Source organism: Camelus bactrianus, chromosome 28, assembly GCF_048773025.1.
Source record: "Camelus bactrianus isolate YW-2024 breed Bactrian camel chromosome 28, ASM4877302v1, whole genome shotgun sequence".
Classification (NCBI taxonomy): domain Eukaryota; kingdom Metazoa; phylum Chordata; class Mammalia; order Artiodactyla; family Camelidae; genus Camelus; species Camelus bactrianus.
In genome coordinates, this window is record NC_133566.1 from 20,272,919 (window position 1) to 20,290,017 (window position 17,099).

General features: G+C 42.3%; 1 protein-coding gene across 1 annotated transcript in view; it reads right to left on the reverse strand.

Moving 5' to 3' along the window:
• The window catches only part of DNAH6 (dynein axonemal heavy chain 6), a 150,366-nt gene that overhangs the window by 118,601 nt on the left and 14,666 nt on the right, over positions 1–17,099 (reverse strand). The window contains exons 6-15 of the mRNA XM_045519487.2: positions 16,438–16,572; positions 16,232–16,352; positions 15,440–15,557; positions 14,022–14,190; positions 13,022–13,138; positions 8,785–8,985; positions 7,178–7,298; positions 4,605–4,756; positions 3,622–3,774; positions 1,958–2,209 (exon numbers count right to left, since the gene is read on the reverse strand). Coding sequence (XP_045375443.2) covers positions 1,958–2,209; positions 3,622–3,774; positions 4,605–4,756; positions 7,178–7,298; positions 8,785–8,985; positions 13,022–13,138; positions 14,022–14,190; positions 15,440–15,557; positions 16,232–16,352; positions 16,438–16,572 — 1,539 coding nt within the window. The remainder of the gene's footprint in view (positions 1–1,957; positions 2,210–3,621; positions 3,775–4,604; positions 4,757–7,177; positions 7,299–8,784; positions 8,986–13,021; positions 13,139–14,021; positions 14,191–15,439; positions 15,558–16,231; positions 16,353–16,437; positions 16,573–17,099) is intronic.

The window sequence follows — 17,099 nt, forward strand, 5'->3', positions numbered from 1 at the left end:
GTAGAGTATGGCAGAAAAGATGGGTTTTAGCAGCTGGGGTGGGCGTGGTACCTAAAGAACCAGAACGGACCCCGAGCTGACAGCTGCCTGGGACAACCAGGCACAGCCAAGCCCAACGGCACTGACAGCCCTCTGCTCCAGAGGGCAGGACGAGGACACCTGGACACCCCGGCCCTCCATTCACCAGGAGGAAACGCTGACTGCCCCTGATGGGGCAGAAGGTGGAAGGAGACGGTGGCAAGGTTGAAGAAGTGCTTGAGAGGGAGTTCAGATTTTGAACTAAATTAAAGCCTCTTGCAAAGACACCAAGTTAGAATGGGACAGGCATGCCAAACTGAAAGAAATCAAGTGGTCACCAATTCACATTTCAGTTTTAGCTCCACCTCCCTTCATCAGCAAGGAGCGGTGGTCTCGACAGCAAGACGACACCATTTACAGAAATAACGAAGTTGCGGTTCTTTGCTCAAGAGTGACGCTGAATGAATTCCAAACCCTCCAGAGAAGCAGCACTGGCTGGAGAGAACATCTGCTGTCATTTTTCTGTCCGTGCATCATGCTTTTTTAAACGGATCATTACACATAAAGCGCCTGCTGGCACTTCTGCTCTCTCTAGCAATCTATCGATACACACACGCATTGTTCCTAAACAAAGAATAGTCATTCAGACTTTCTCAGAGCCTGCTGTGCATGGAAGACAATGCGGTGGACCCTTGAACACATGGGTCTGAACTGTGCGGTTCCACTCACACCTGGCTTTCTTTCACGAGACGCGTGCTACGGCCCTACACGATCCAAGGCTGGCTGAAACCCCAGATGCAGAACCCCAGACATGGAGGGCTGGCCGGTCAGCACCCGAACCCCCGCTGTTGTTTTAGGGCTAACTGTCCACAGCACAGCAGTTAACTGTATGCTCTATTTAATTGCAGTTCACAAGCAGGAAAAATGAACTTATAGCTGTAAAATTCAGGGTAATGGCTACCTATGGGGAGGAAGGAAGGGTTGGTGACTAGATGGGGCACTAAGTTCCAGTAACATTATAGTTCTTGATGGGAGCACTGCACACAGGGCTGTGTTCTTTTCGATAATTCACTGTATAGTTATTACAGTTACGTACAGCTTTCTCTGTGCAAAAAATGCAAAAATACTTCAATGCAAAAGCGAAAACAATGCCAAGTCCTTAGGACAGTACTTGACACATAGTAAGCAAACAATAAATGTTACGCACTTTTACGTTTCCCCGTCAACACATACGAACGTCTGCCGTAATCTTTAATGTTGGCACGGTATTCCCTTGAGTGAAATGTACCCTCAACACATTTTATTAATTCTCTGTTTAAAGATATTGAGTTTTTCTCATTTTTTTCCTGATCTGCTTATTACTTGATATGGTTTTATTCTTCTATGATAAGATTTAGTCAGTGTTAATAATAACAGATCATTATAAAATGATGTAGTTTCACGTATGCTTCAGTCAAGAATCCCCTGGATGTCTATGCTATGTTCTTAAAAAATTCTTCTTGGACTTTTCTTACAGGAAAGTTGGTGCAAGTTAATCAAATAGTCTTCATTATCATTTATCCATTAATACTATTTCTTTCTAAAGCAGAATTTTCTAATATGTGGCTCAGCAAACTTTAAAATTGTGATAATAGCAATAAAATATGCTAACAAGTTGTAACAACATTCATTTCAAAATAATTAATACCAGCCAGGAGAAAGAGAATTTAATATGACATATAGGTGTTACGTGCAATGGCCTGGAATTTATTCAGTGCCTGAGGGAGGTTCAGAAACACTTCGTTTCAATGGCAGCTCCGAGACATTGTTAATTGGTTAGAATGAAGCCATAGAAAATGAAAGTTAAACCAGATTCAAATGGAATACACGTCCTCAGCGGTTTATTAAACGGTAACAGTCAAACTTCACACATGTTTTTTTAAGTCCTACTTTCGCTTACCTGAGCCAGCAGCTTTATTTCGTTCACTTCATTGTTCAGTTCCTCAAGGTCTCTACCCAAGTGCAGACAGAACTGCTTAATCCTTGTCTCCCTGTCTCCCACAGATTTATCGATGGCGTTCCGAACAGCGACGATGGACGGCCTCATGGTCGCAAAGACCGCGAAGTCTTCGGGCGGCGTGGGGACCTGGTACTGCTCGATAAGCTTGTACATCTGAATCACCACGTTCCCTTCGTCCTCAAGGCTTTCGATCTAGACAGAAGCACGGGCTGCTCATCGCGCAAAGCAGAGTCCCAGTATACCCCTTAAGATCCGTCTGACAGGAGACAGCCCCCGCGCACGGGAACATCACTCTGTGACCAGCCGGCAGGTGAGCTGTGCGTTTAAAGTAGACCCAACCGGCCAGAGCCTGCCGGGTGATAAACGCGGTCCTTGCTGCAACACGGGGAATCGGGCCTAGGAGGCAAGTCGCTCAGAGCTGAGCACAGCGGGTACTGCTCTTACATAAACACTTGGCTTTCTCTCTCTTTTATCTTTTATTTGGCAAAGTGGCCTGATGACTGCAAATAATAATCAATGCTGGGCATCTTCAGGCTCTTGGGGTGACGTGTAAGTTACCCCAGGGAAAACCACAATCATCTGCCCTTTGAGAAGGTGCCATTTCTTGAAATGAGAAACCAAACTGTTACTTTTACAGGCACGTGAAATAGCCTTTTCTATGACTTCTGCTGACAATACGTAACTGATTATGCAGTTGCTCATGACTCATTTCACATTTCACCCAGCTGGATTTTTTTTTGTATTTTCATTTGTAACACACTTTCAATTTCCAGACATTTAAGAAAATGATTTATCTCTATTTTAAATGCCAACTGGCATGACTGAAAGCTTATGAAAAGCAGACTATTGAAACAATGCTAGAATGCCTGCCACGGGGAAGAGCCGGGGGAAGGAAGCCAAGTTTCCGGGAAGAGAGAAATAAGAGAGACAAAAAGAGAGAGAGAGACGGAGAGTGAGTGAGTGAGTGAGAGAGTGTGTGTGTGTGTGTGTATGTGTGTGTGCGCGCGTGTGTGTGTATGAGAGAGAGAGAAGGTCGACCCCATCATTTGCATCACACGATAACCCCCTTATCTGCTGTCATCCCCTGAGTTGGGTTTCTTTCATTCCTAACAGGAAGGTTCCTGAATATTATGCAAAAATGGGCAAATAGGTTGAGAAGGATCAGGACTTCCATTTAAGCTGCAATTCCATGGCCATTTAGCACAAATAAGAATTGCAGTAAACTGGGGCTGAGAGCACTGGCTTTGCAGTCAGAGACCCAAGTTTAAATTCCAGCTCTGCTACATGCGGTTCCGTGATCTTGGCCAGTGTGACCTGCTTCCTCACCTGCAGAACAAAAATATAAATTATCTACACTTCCTAAGCTTTTCTGAGTGTTAAAAATGTAACGAACGTAAAAAACGCAGCGCGTGTCCGACTAGCAGCAAGGGTTAGATTGGTGGTAGCTGTCCTTGCTGGGATGCGGGGCATCCGCTTGCTTTGTCTGAAGGTGTTTCTGATATCTTGACAGCTGTTTCTTGACCTTCAGTCCCTTGATTTCCCTCATCTGCCTTCCTTACCTAACACAAGATCTGGAACAGCGAGTTACAGAAGAATCAACTCACCCGTTCCTGAATTTCGTCAAGAAATACCAAGCTGTTAACATATTCTATGGTGGTAGTTGGGACAAACTCAAGTTTATATTCTGCATCTTGTGCCTCAGAGATAATGGCGTCCACATTTTTCTTGCTCTGGCGAGGAAGCATATAATTTAGCACCTAGGAGAGAAAAAGGAAAGGTGAATCATAACTACTTGGATGTTTCCATTTTATTACACATTTTAGGTAAATTCTAATTGAATGGCTGTGAAGTCGGCAGGTATCGGAAGCAGCAGCATATTTCCACACTGAATCACTGCTTGTCAAATGAACTAACAGGAAGGGCTAGATTTGAAGACCATTTCCAGAACAAGCCAGATTGCACAGCTTATTAAAAAGTTTGCCTAAATGCTCTGATCTTTTGCAAGCACCCTTTCTGCTGCTTTGTCCTGTATGTGGGACCCTCCCCAGCATTCACTTCCACTCCTTTCCTGTTGGGTGGCAGTGACATGGTTTGGAGGAAATTAATCTCTCCTTTGGAAATGAAGGTGGAGTCTGATTGGTCACAAGGAAGATCTGAGCACGGCTTCCTTGGGCTAATGTGATTGGATTAGGGCGAACCTCTGACCTCAGTTGGTCTAATTAAACAGAAACCCAAGACTTTTGTTTAAGAATGAGAGAGATAGGTACTCAAAATCTCCATCTCTCTTTCTCTCTCTGTACACAAACGGGGAAATAATCAGCCTATGGAGATTTTGATAACCATTTCAGAAACAAGACAGGAGAGGGTATAGCTCAGTGGTAGAGCATATGTTTAATGTTTAGCACGCACGAGGTCCTGGATTCAATCCCCAGTCCCTCCTCCAAAAATATACAAGCCTAATTACCTCTCTCCCCACACCGCCAAAATAAAAAGAATTAAATACTACAATAATAGATAAATAAATAAAATATTTTAAAAAATATTTGTAGAGACCATAATTAAATTTTTTTTCCTGGTTCATAGTTACCTCCAAGCATCTCAAAGGTGATGGAATTAGTTTTTCTTTCAGTTGCTTAGTGTCGATGAGCAGCAATCCTACATTTCTGGTGGGTCTTAAAGCTACTGCGTCCTTGTGCTGTCTGTGATATTTTTCCAGTTGTTCACTAAAGAACTTAACATCTACATAAAGTAATTCATATAAGGCACAAAATACATGTGTTAGATTTTTAAAGGATCATTACAAAATATATTAAAAACCACTGCATTAATAAATTTGCATGTAAGGGATAAATTAGGAGTTTGGGATTAACAGAGACACACCACTATATATAAAATAGATAAACAATAAGGATCTACTCTATAACACGGGGAATTATATTCAATTTCTTATAATAATAAATAATAGAAAAGAATCTGACTATGTATGTATGTATATGTACAACTGAATTGCTTTGCTGTACACCTGAAACTAAAATTGTAAATGAACTACACTTTGATAAAAAATAAAATTAAAAATATAATTTACATATATATTTATAAAGTATTGTCCACATGTAGAGTACCACGTATAACTTTAAAATGTTAATTCAAAATGCTTCGTATTGCATTCTTGTAATAAAGAAACTAGTATTTAATAATGTAAATATGGTTCCTGGTTCCTGTTAAGAACGGCACCTGAAAAGAACTTGCAAGTGCGTTAGAGGATCTAGTCTGGAAGGGACTAGACTCCAGAGTCAGGTAGGTTTGAAGTCGATGAAACCCAAGGGTCCTCCCACAGGGAACCTAAAAGGAAGCAGCTGAGGATGTTAACAACAGAAAGCGTCCCAACATAAGGGACGGAGCACAGGTACAGCCACCCTCACTCCTCTCCCAACGCCCCTGCCCACCTGCCCCCACGCCGAGGGCAAGGCCTGCGGCGGTCTGTGTTGGCCACGTGCTGCGTTCTGATCACCTTCCCGTCTCCATTTTCTCCCTTCTCCAATCTCCCCGTGCCAGCGGAAGCCTGATTATCTTGAATATACTTTTACCCCACTATTGGTCAAAAACAGCTCTCCCTGATACACATGTAATACTAAACTACTCTGCTTGACTTTCGAAATCCTGTGCCCTCTGGGCCTTTAAAAATTCTGCTAACTTTATTCCTGATTACTCCCTCCACTTGGGTCACATTGATGTCCTTACTGCTTCCTGATCTCCTCCTCTGACCCCCCTTCACCATCCCAGAGAGAGAAGGGTGTTGACTCCCGCCTTAATTCACAGCATCTCCTCTCCCGGATGTGAGGGGGGGTCTGACACAGTATAAAGAAGACACCAGGTAGTCGGCAGACCCAGGCTCAAGTCTCCAACCCTCACGTAGCTTTGGGTACGTCCTTCAAACCTTTCTGGGCTTCAGTTTCCTCGTGATACAAAAAAATGGACGGTGATTACCTGTCCTCCCCACTTCAGAAGGTTCTGACGTGTGTGTCTTTGAGAAGTGACAAAATAAGGGTATCAAAGGGACCGAGGAGATCTCTGGGCAGGAAACCTGAGAAATGCTGCCCGGTCTAGTATTTTCCAAACTTAGCTGAATGCAGAGTCTTTTTCATGGTATCATGTCATATTCTTCAGAACAGCGGTCCACAGAACAGCAGTTTAGGAAACACCAATTGGATCCAATACTTTCACTTTATACAGAAAGAAATTTGGCTCAAAATAGGCTAAGTGACTTGGCCACGGTCACACATAGCCACGTTCAAAGAGAAACGAGCAAAGTTGAAAGGAGAGCTGTCTCTTTCTGAGATAGAGGAGGGGTGGGATGTAGAATGGATAAGTCAGAGAAAATGATTTCTAAGCCACTTGCCAGCTGTGTGATCTTGAAGTTGCCTTGTCTCTGTGTATTTCCATTTCCTTATTTATAAAATGAGAATACTAACACTTGACTCATAGAATTACGAGGATGAGATGAGATGCCTGAAAATCACGTGGCATGGTATCATGAGTGTGTAGCAAATGTAGAAATTATTAGTAAACACTGACATTTATAGGAATTTAGTGGTGAGATATAGCTGATGACTTCAGGAAGCCAGAACTTGTCCCCTGATGGTCTTCTGGGGCTAGACAGGGGGCAGTCCAGCTAAAAGTTCAGTTAAACAGACATTTATTAAGTATCTGTAAGGTGTACCAGGCAATGTTACAGTAGTTTGGGGGAGTGAGAAAACAGGTGTGGTGTCCAACGGGCAAAGCTACCGTCTATTAACCTCTGGCAAACAACGGGGTGTAGAGGTTTAGGAAGCACCAGGGATTTCCTAAAAGAGGGAGGGACACGACATTGAGGAGTCCAGGCCAATGTGCTCTAGGGTTTCAGACAACGAAGAGTTAACACCTGGGAGACCCAGCTTTCAGGACTGGGACAGGGTTGCTAAGCCAAGGCAGGACAAGAGGAAGGGCAGCCTTGGAGTCTGGGGGCCTCCTCTGGATGGGAACTTGGTGAAGGAGCAGAGTTATCCAACATGGGGAACGTGGCAGCCGGAGACCTGGAGGCCTGGGCTCAAGGAACCCAGATGTCAGTCAACTTTGATATGCATAGCAAACATGCTTAGCAAGGACAAACGGAAAACGTACCGGGTTCTTGAAGCTTAAGAGCTTGTAAATCAAGACCTTCATTTTCCTTGAAGAATATCTGAAACTTTTCAAATGCAGTTGCATATAACTGAGCAGATTTAAATGCTGCCTGTATGGTTTCCTAAATGTTGTAAGCAGACAAATAAAATTATATTTTTTCCTGAGCAGAATTCAATTCTATATCACTAAACCAGCACAAATGCCTCCTCTGTGCCCAATACTATGCTTTGACCTGGGGACACATAAGTAAGGGAAGACACCATCCTTGATGTCAAGGAGCAGTCAATGGATTCTCTTATGAAACTCAAACAACAACAACAACAACAACAACTTCATACCTGACTTTTGAAGAGTTGTCTCTTATAACTGAAAGGAAGTACACTTACAATTTTTTTTAGCTTCATGGTGAACTTACACATCACAAGTTTAAGCTGATAAATCAATACATACCCTGGGCAGAGATGCTTTGAGACAACATCCTTTTTTCATCAGACCTGATGCTGGTCTGAGTCTCTTACTTCTGTAAATTATTTGATCATTTCATTTTGAGACCTGGAGGAATTTTTCTTTAGCTTTAAAAGCTCACAGTTTTAAGGGGCTGTATCTCCGAGTCGATTTTTCTAGGTCAATTTTTCAAGGTGTCCTTTAGGCCCTTCCACTACACAGACTAACATTTAATTTTCTTGGACTATAGTCACGTGTTTGTCCTACCCCTTGTTTGCTTTTCGCCTACAGACACTCCAATTATACGCATGTTATTTCTTCTTGGCTTGTTTTCTATTTCAATTCTTTTTTTCTCTGACCATTTTTACATGTATCTCTACCTTATTTTCATTCTCTTAGTGGTACTGCAGCCTTTCTTCTATATTCATTATCTTTCCTGTAATTCTATACTCAAATCTGTTCTCCAGCTCTGTGGTTTTGTCATTTGAGAATGCTTAAATTTTGAATTTTTGATTCAATGTTATTTTACACACATTGTAAGCTTGTTGGAAGATATTTAGTTTGTAGTGCAGTTTTTGTTTCATGGTTTTTGGGGAGGGAGGAGAAGGAATATTCATCAGCTGTTTTAATTTTCACTTTGTTTTCTCCTTAGAGAAGCTTCTCACCTATTTAATATATTTTAATTTCTTCAGCTCATAGGTTTGGCGTGATGTACAAGATTTATAAATCAAGGGCATTCTGTTTTTAGTCAGTGTAGCAATATGCAGATTATTTCATTTTATGTTTTTTTGGCCATAGGGAATGAGTTGGGTGTATTCCGGTTTTTTGGTTCTTTTTTTTTTTTTTTTTTTTGTCTCAAGGACCTTAAATTTTCACCAGGTGCTTTATTTCCCCATGCACCACCCAATGTTCAAATAATGCCTCTTCTTCCTTTTTAAATCTCACTTTCTCCCCTAGAAATAATGCCATCTCGAATAGCTTGCACTTTTAAGTGTTTTTCCTACAGTCAGTCTCTGATCTACCCGGATTTTTTTTTTAAAAGTCACTTTAGCATTTAGAAATTAAGTAACATTCAAGTTAAAGATAAGACAAGAAGAAAATATATTACTCCGTTTCTTCAAAATTGAAATTAGAAAAAATAGTTTCAGTGAAAGAAAATTTACCTTTATTTGAAAGATAATTGTGTGAAAATTCTTATCATCGTCAAACACTGCTGCTAAGCTTGGACCAGATCCACAAGTTTTCTCTTCCAGCTTGTTGTTAATGTAAGGGCTGGTAAAAGCATCAAAATACGCATCGGGCACGAGATTAGGAACTGATAACACGGTGTTCTGGAAGTGATTAACTGCACCCGATATACCTTCCTGTTGGAAAAAGAAGCATAAGCATACATGTAAACATGTCTATGCTTATATTCACAAATATTTTTGAATTTTCTGAAATGCTAAAATAAGTAAGAAAAACTCATTCAACCATGCTAGACACTGTGTTGATTCTGAGTATATGACAAATCAGAAGACACAGCCCTTGTCTTCGGAAAATAGGTTTTCTAATAGAGAGGCAGATGAGCAAAAAATTACAACACATTAAGATGAGTTCTATATTTGAAATATGAACAAAACACAGAAAAGTCATAGGGAAGGTGGGCCGAAGTCTGCCTAAGAGAATCAGGGAAAGTTTAAAGTGGGGGTTAAACGTTCATATTCTTTGAGCAATAATTTTCATTCTATGTATCTATCCTAAGAGAAGAAACTAGACATGTAAACAATGATTCATGTGCCAGGACAATCCCTGCAGCATTACTTTTAATAAAAACGAATTAAATAAATCCTTTAGTGTTCAAAAATAGAATGATGGTTAAGTTAGGGTATATTTATATGACTAAAAATTAGGCACTGCATCAAAATGGTGTCTCTGAAGATTGATTAATCACATGGGAGAAAGCTTATCATATAATGTTAAGTTAAAGAAGAGAGGAGGATAAAAATGGTGCATAATATCCCATGTTAAAAATGTACACGCAAAATCTCATGGTAGAGTTAGGTACGCTGGTTTATCAGTATGTACTTAAAACATGATTGGAAAAAACATATAAAAATGTTTAAAGGTTATTTCCATTTCTGGCACATGGGATTACAGATGATTTAACAATCTTTTTTCTGGGTTTTTCAAGTCCTCTTCAATGGACATGAATCAGTTCATAACTTACAATAAACACATGATGTAAATGATATTAATGATACAAAGAAAAAGTACTTCTCGAGATGCGTCTTAGAAGATGAGCAGGAGCTTGTCAAGTGTACAAGACAGGAGTACAGTCCTTGTGAGTCACTGTGTGTGAGAGGCCCGAGGCGGCCAGCAGGTCTGGGCGCTGGAGCCTAAGTGCCAGTGGGAGACATGCAGTCACAGTGCAGTCGGTCCCCTCAAGAAAGGCCTCGTGAGTGACGCTGGGTTCCAGTCTTAGCCTGTAGTCCACACCCAGATTGTGACCAGGGATTACCCTGAGTTCAAAGGGTCCCAATGTCAGGTAAGTTTGGCAAGAAACCTTAGGTTAAACAAAGTTAAACAGGACTCTTCTCTGGATCTGCTAAAAAAAAAGGATTTCCCATATTTGTTAATATGCAAATGCTTATCACTAACCCTTTTCTGCTAGAATGCCTGTCAAACATTTCACAGAGTATCCTTTGAAAATGCTACTATAGGCAATAGGGAAATTTAATTTTAAGTGGCATGATCAGATTTGCCTATGAAATACTCCTAAACAGTCAGCAATGGAGAAAATGGACCAGAAGGTTGAGAGGCGGGCGGGCTGGTCAGAAGAGACTACTCCAGCAGCCCCGGTGAGAGGTGATGAGGTTCCCGTTGAGGGGAGGTGGAACGAAGATCAACACACAGGACTCTGACTTGATGTCAAAAAGGTGCGGGAGGATTTAGGATGGCTCCCAGATTGCTGGCTTGCACATCTGGATACTGCCTTTCATTGAAATAGGGATTCGGATGGAAGGAGGAGTAAGTTTTGGAAGAAGTTGGTAAATTCAATTTATTTTGGTGACTTGGAGCTCAACGTGGAGATTTCCAGATGGCTCTGAGTCTGGAGCTTTGAAGAAAAGTACTGGATGGAAATACATGCTTAATGTCACCACTCTAGAAATGGCAGTTAAGAGCCATGGGCACAGACACCCGGGAAAACAAACAGGATGTGGAGAGGACGGAGCCCTTCAGGGTCACCGCAGGCAAAGGTCAGACAAAAAAAGAAGCTCTGAGAAAGAGGACTGAGAGGAAAAGAAAGTTGGCACAGGAGTAAAACCAAGAGAAATTAAACCCAGGAGGGGTCTATTTCCAGAGTGGGAGGGGTAAGTAGAGTCAGGTGCAACAGGTCTGTCTGCCCAACACAGCGGGAAGGAAAAGAACTGAAAAACGTATGCTGGATCCAGCACTAGGAAGCCACAGTTAACCCGAGCAAGGACAACGTCAGACGTTAAGACTTGGGCATGTCACTTTCCTTCAGACTAAGCTTTATAGGTGCGTGTGTGTTTGAAACAACCAGATGACGATACGTGTCAAGACTACTGACCAAAAAATTAGTGAGAAAAAAATAGAAAGTTCATGATAGTACTGTTTATACTGCCACTGGCTATTTTGGGGCTACATGAAGTAAAATCTTACGTGTGAGCACACGAACATGCTGGACCCACAACTGCATGTGTAGGAATTAAAGATACCCATGTGGAGTATAGGGTCCCCACAACAGGAAATACAGGCAGTGTCAAGGTTCTCAAGGCACTTGGGGCTTAAGGAGAAAAGCCAGCGGCTCGCTGAAGAGAGCCCTCTGGTGTCACTTGCATTCCATGTGAAGGTCATGAGTCTTCTGGCCCAGAAGGGACCCAAGAGCCCAGTGTTTCTCCTGAGTGTGGTTCCAACCACAGGGATCTCAGCAGTCTGCTTGTCCTTGTAAATATCCTAAAGTAGCCTGGTTACCTGATAAATTACAGAACCACAGACCACTGGAGGAGGAAGCAACCTTAAAACTCATCTGCCTCCTCTTCTTACAGATGCATAAACCGAACCCCAGAGATGAGTGGTTTTCCAAATGCCAGGGAGCTTATTAATCGTAACGCCAAGAATAGAATCTAGACATTCTGATTTCTAGTGCTTTTGTGCCACGGTACACCAGGTAACAGCAGGAGATACAGACTCTGGTTGGTTTATTAATCTACGCCTGGGCCCAAATGGGGAAGGTAGAATTGTAAGGTGGCTCCCAGGATTCCCGCTCCCTGGTTTCCATGCCTTGTCTACTCCCCTCCTCTTGAGTATGGGGGGGGGGTCCTGTAAATTTATGGGATGCCGCACCCATGAAAGGTTACACTGTATGGAAAACTGAAGGGATTTTGCAGATGCAATTAAGCTGACTTTGAGTTAATCAGAAAGGTGATTATATAGGGTAGACCCGACAGAATGAAGTGAAAGTCCTGAAAAGAGGGATGGGGCCCTTCTCAAAGGAGATTCTCCAGCTGGTTGTAGAGAAGCCAACACCACACTGCAGACCACGCACAGAACTGGTCGCGTGGAAGGAACTGCGGGTGGTTTCTAGGATCTAAGTGTGGTCCCTAGCTGACTTCCCTCAAGAAACTGGGGACTTCAGTCCTATAGCTGCTTAGAGATGAACTTTTTTTTTCTTTTTAACCAAGTATTGTCAGTTTACAACGTTGTGTCCATTTCTGGTGCACAGTATAATGCCTTGGTCATACACATACGTACATGTATTCATTTTCATATTTTTTTCATTATAGGTTATTGCAAGATATTGAATACAGTTCTGTGTGCCATAAGAGATGAGCTTTTTCAACAACCTGGGGTAGCTTAAAAGTAGATCCTTCTCCAGTCGAGCCTCTGAGGATACTTCAGCCCAGCCAATCCCTGAAGGGCAGGCTGGAGAGGCACTAAATTCCTGACCCACAGACACCGAGGTAATAAATGGCTGTTGTTTTAAGCCGCCAAATTTGAGATAATTTGCTAAACAGCAACAGACAACTAAAACCACAAAATTCTCTTACACGCAACACACTTAAAAAAATTTCAAACGTGGTATCTACAACAGAGTGATTTCTTGAATTCTTATGGGAGGGGTGCCGAGAGTCAATTCCAAATTTTGTGTAGGGTGTGCTCTTTTGATGGTGTACCCCACCCAGCCCCCAGTCCGTCTCCCAGTAAAGAAAATGCGCTAAACGTTCGGAGACTTTTCACATGGAAGTCCTGCTGTGCACAGGACAGTGCTCTTTCTCTTACGATCATTTTGAAGAAAGGACAGCAGCGATCCTGCCAACCATTTGACAGTAGAACAGTAGGTTTGTTTTCCGGAAAGGTACTTACACGTGAATGCTGTCTGAGCAAAGCACATACCAGAAAGTCTTCCAGAGAAGGCTCGAAGAACAGCGACCGGACGGTCAAAATCAGCTCCGTGAGAAACATGGGGATGAGGGACTCGTCCTCTTCCTGTCTCTCCAACACAGGGGGCCCCTGCAACGAGCACACGTGCAGTGTTGTAAGTCCCGAGGTATGAAACACGAACACCTGTGCTACAAAGTGCACGTGAACTTCAGCTCACACAAGTAGCTGATTTTGCAGCATCGGCATGTCTTTCAAAGACTATTACCGTGAAAATGCAAAGTAAAGGCAAAGATTGAAAGACCAGCCAACAGTGTAACAGACTTCTCTACGTGTGAAAACACTAGCATCAAAGTGGAAAGGCGAACGACAAACTGGAAAAAACCTATCAGTAACGTCTAGAGACAAGACTGATAACGTTAAAACACAAACACACTTGATACAGTCAATAGAAAAACCGGTCAAATTTGTACTATTTCATTTCAAACTCAGAGTCTCAGGTTACTCTGTGTTTCTAAGATCAACATCCTCCCGAGGGCCTGGCTTCTTCACGCCTCTAAACCACTGTTACGCTCTCTCATTTATACCACCTTCCCTGCTTCTCTCTGCCAGTTCATGCCCACGGTGGCCCCCAAACTATACGCTTCTTGGGGGCAAGTATTCTATGCTCTTCGTCACCATATACCCAACACCCAGCACAGGGATTGGTACACAGCAGATACTTAAGGAACGTTTGTTGAGTGAACACATGAGTAACCTTTAGCAAATGCCTACGAGAGAGACCGCAGGATTCATTCAGGATGGTGGATGCTTCCTCTGTTTTCAGAGACTTGCTGACATGCTGCTTTCCCTTCTGCTATTTCAGGTGTGTGGTAGACTCTGATTACACTGCAGAACCCTCTAAGCATTTCTCCTGCTTTTCCAGTCCTCAGAAAACAGCATCGTTCACAGTGCACAGTGAGCACTCCTCAATAAAGGCGGACCCACGAGTTTTCTTAATTGTGTCTCAATATACCTTTTTATCAGTGACCTCAAGTTTCTCTTCTGTAATCCATTTCTGAATGGTATCTGCTGACGGTGTTCGTTTTAGCTTGTCAGTGAGGTAGTTCAAAAGAGAGCTGGCAGAATTCACCGTTAACACGTGCATTGTGTTCTCAATTAGATAGTCGTTTAGACGGATAAAGCTTGAAAAGAAAAAAAAATACAGCTTCAGTTTTCTATAATCACTACATATTTTTGAAAGCAACTCGAAAGCATTTGAATTTTCACATATCCTAGTTTCTCTTTGAATTTCCATTTATATTACAGATCAGAGACTTACTGTCCGGGAGAGTTGTTCTTGGACATCCTTCATTTTAAAACACAAATATACTCAAATATACATCATCGTTTTAGCTGGGTGTTCTAACCATTTAATAGGATATTTAATGAGCAATACAGTTGTTATGAAAAAAGCACATAACTTATCTAGCCAAAAGGGTCATACGATTCTTTAAAAAGATGTTTAAAGAATAAATCAGTAAATACATAAATTCTAATGGTAAAGGTATGAAATCACTCCCATTGAATAAATGCTGTTTGACAGCAACTGCTGACCCCAAGATGAAAATTTTCTGTTTTCCTACTTGAGTGCTTAGAATGCAGACGGAGTCAGCAAGGCATCTGGAATGACTTTATTCTGTACATGGAGGCCTCTAGCCTATGATGGTGGCCTCAGGGACCGCTTCACTGCCTTCTGTTGCAATATAAACATTATTATCAGATGATCTCGCATATAAACTGGGGCACAATTGAAATTTATTCAATAGACAGTTGTGAAAACTGGATTAAGTTGGCATGGGGTCACAATCACCAGTGTTTTACAGTCACATACAACTTTTCAGGTAGTATTTGCTGATTCTGTGTGCAAGAGTGATTTGCAGTGATTGAGTTTTCAGAATGATGTGAAATCCAAACTCTGGAACAACTGCAAGATCCAGCTGGGTAGGCAGGTGGAGGTCCCCTGGAGGGGTGGTCATGGAAGGCAGACTCTCCTCTCCAGTCTCCTGGTGGCAAAACCCACCTCTTGAAGTGAGTAGAACTTTTGTGGCCACGCGGCTGCCTGTAGTTCTTTAGGGACCAAACAGGCGGAACAGGTCCTCCAGGCCCACGAATCTCTGGGCCTGACTTCTCCTTACTACAGCCTGCCCTGTGCTCCCGGCTGGGCTAGAGGGAAACAAAGCTTGGTGATCAGAGAGGCGCTCTTGGCCTTGGACATGCCCCTCCCCGGGTGGTAGCTGGAGGGGCGGGCTTCTGGGGCCTGCATTCAGGTTCCGGCGTCCCCTACATCCCTCGTCACTATTAGCGAATCCTGTGATGAAGCCTCTAACTTGTAACGAAACATGAGAAGGATGAATGCTCTGGTTTTTCTTGAAAGAAAGAACCACCCCTTACCATGTCAGCCGCAGGCAGTGGTGCCTTTTGCTGGCCTGTTCCGTGTACGTCATTTTCTCGGTGTCTCCAGGAGCAGAAAACTCAATGAGACTTCCACTCCCTGGTATTTTACCATAACCTAAGAGCAACAGAAGGCACAGAGATAAGAACTCTTGTGTAAAAACCCCGTTCCTTTTAATATGGCTCAAGAGACAAGTAAAATTCAAAAATGACTAAACGCTTTGGTTTAGGAGATATTTCAAACTCCAGGAAACAGGCCAGTTATCCCCAAGAATTCCACATCAAAGCATTTCAACTCAACTGCAGACTAGACAGCTTATTAACATCCTCTTTAAGAGGATCTGATCTTTGTCGCATGCCACCTCTTTCTAGGAACACATTTACCCTCCTTTTCAGCCTGCAAAATGTTATCCTTCAGATATCCTGCAGCTGGGGCCAATCCTGAGCTCCATCCAGCCCCTTAATTTTAACAAAACTACCGTCTGTACCAGTGGGTTGGACTTATGTTTAAACAGAGAGGCCCTGAGTTCACTGTAGAATGCACATGAGAGAAAGGTTCTGTAAGCAGCTGAGAAATACTATACACAAGCAGGGATAATGCAGGGAAGACGCGGTGTTTACTGTTTTTTCCTCCCTCTACGATGCACATCGGACCTGTCATCCATCAAGTGCAAGTTCAGAAGAACTGAAACCTAGGGTCATGATTTAAACTTCAGGAAAGTAGCATGACCAAGAGTTCCTTTTTCAGAAAGCCACCACTTCAGATCTACTGAAGTTCTGCCCCCTTCATACCCTCAGCATATTCACGTGCACAGTCGTCAGGAACAAATCCTGCAGCACGCAGAGCAACTCGACAGGCCTTCCTCACCACATCTTTGGCCTCGTTTCGAAATTCTTCTAGACGCTCTGTCACCTAGACATTGGCGAGTATGTATCATTAGTGCCACCAAAGTATTAACAGGAAACAAATCTTGAAACTTACACACAAGAGTCCTCACCTCTTCCAGCTTTACGACTTGTGCGGTTTTAAATTCTTCCAGGGTGTAGGTGTGACACTTTTCAATATAACAAAGTCCCATAAAACTCAAATGATAACATAATTCATTTATTTTGAGAAGAGCTGGTCGCAAATTCTGAATGAAAATAGAAATTTATCATTATTTAGCTAAAAAAAAAAAAGCTCAAACCCTTCTTTTTCAAGTATAAAAATATTTGGAAAGCAAGAATGGCAATTAAGGGAAATGAACAGCTCTTTATGTCAACTCCAGTTACTACTACAAAGTGCATACATTGAAAAAGGACACTTCTGAAATTTTGCTCTACAAGTATTCCCTGATCAGATTTAATTTGTCTGAACCCTTTCTTTTCCTTTTGAATACATGTCTTTTAGCTATGAAACGGAGGGCAAGTAACAGAGGATTGGACAGTATCTTAAATTTCACTAGGTTTGGCTAAAGCTACTGATTCTCAGTGTTAGCTTAGAACTTTACAATGTCCAGTCACCATGTAATGGAGGGGCCCGTCTATTAAGCTAAGAGGCTACGATCTGGAAAGAAAATCTGGTCACTATTAAGAACCTATCTTGCAACGTGGGCTGGGAGAATGAGTGGGAAGTATTTGTGGAATTATGCCACGTAATACTAACTTCGTCTTCCTCTAT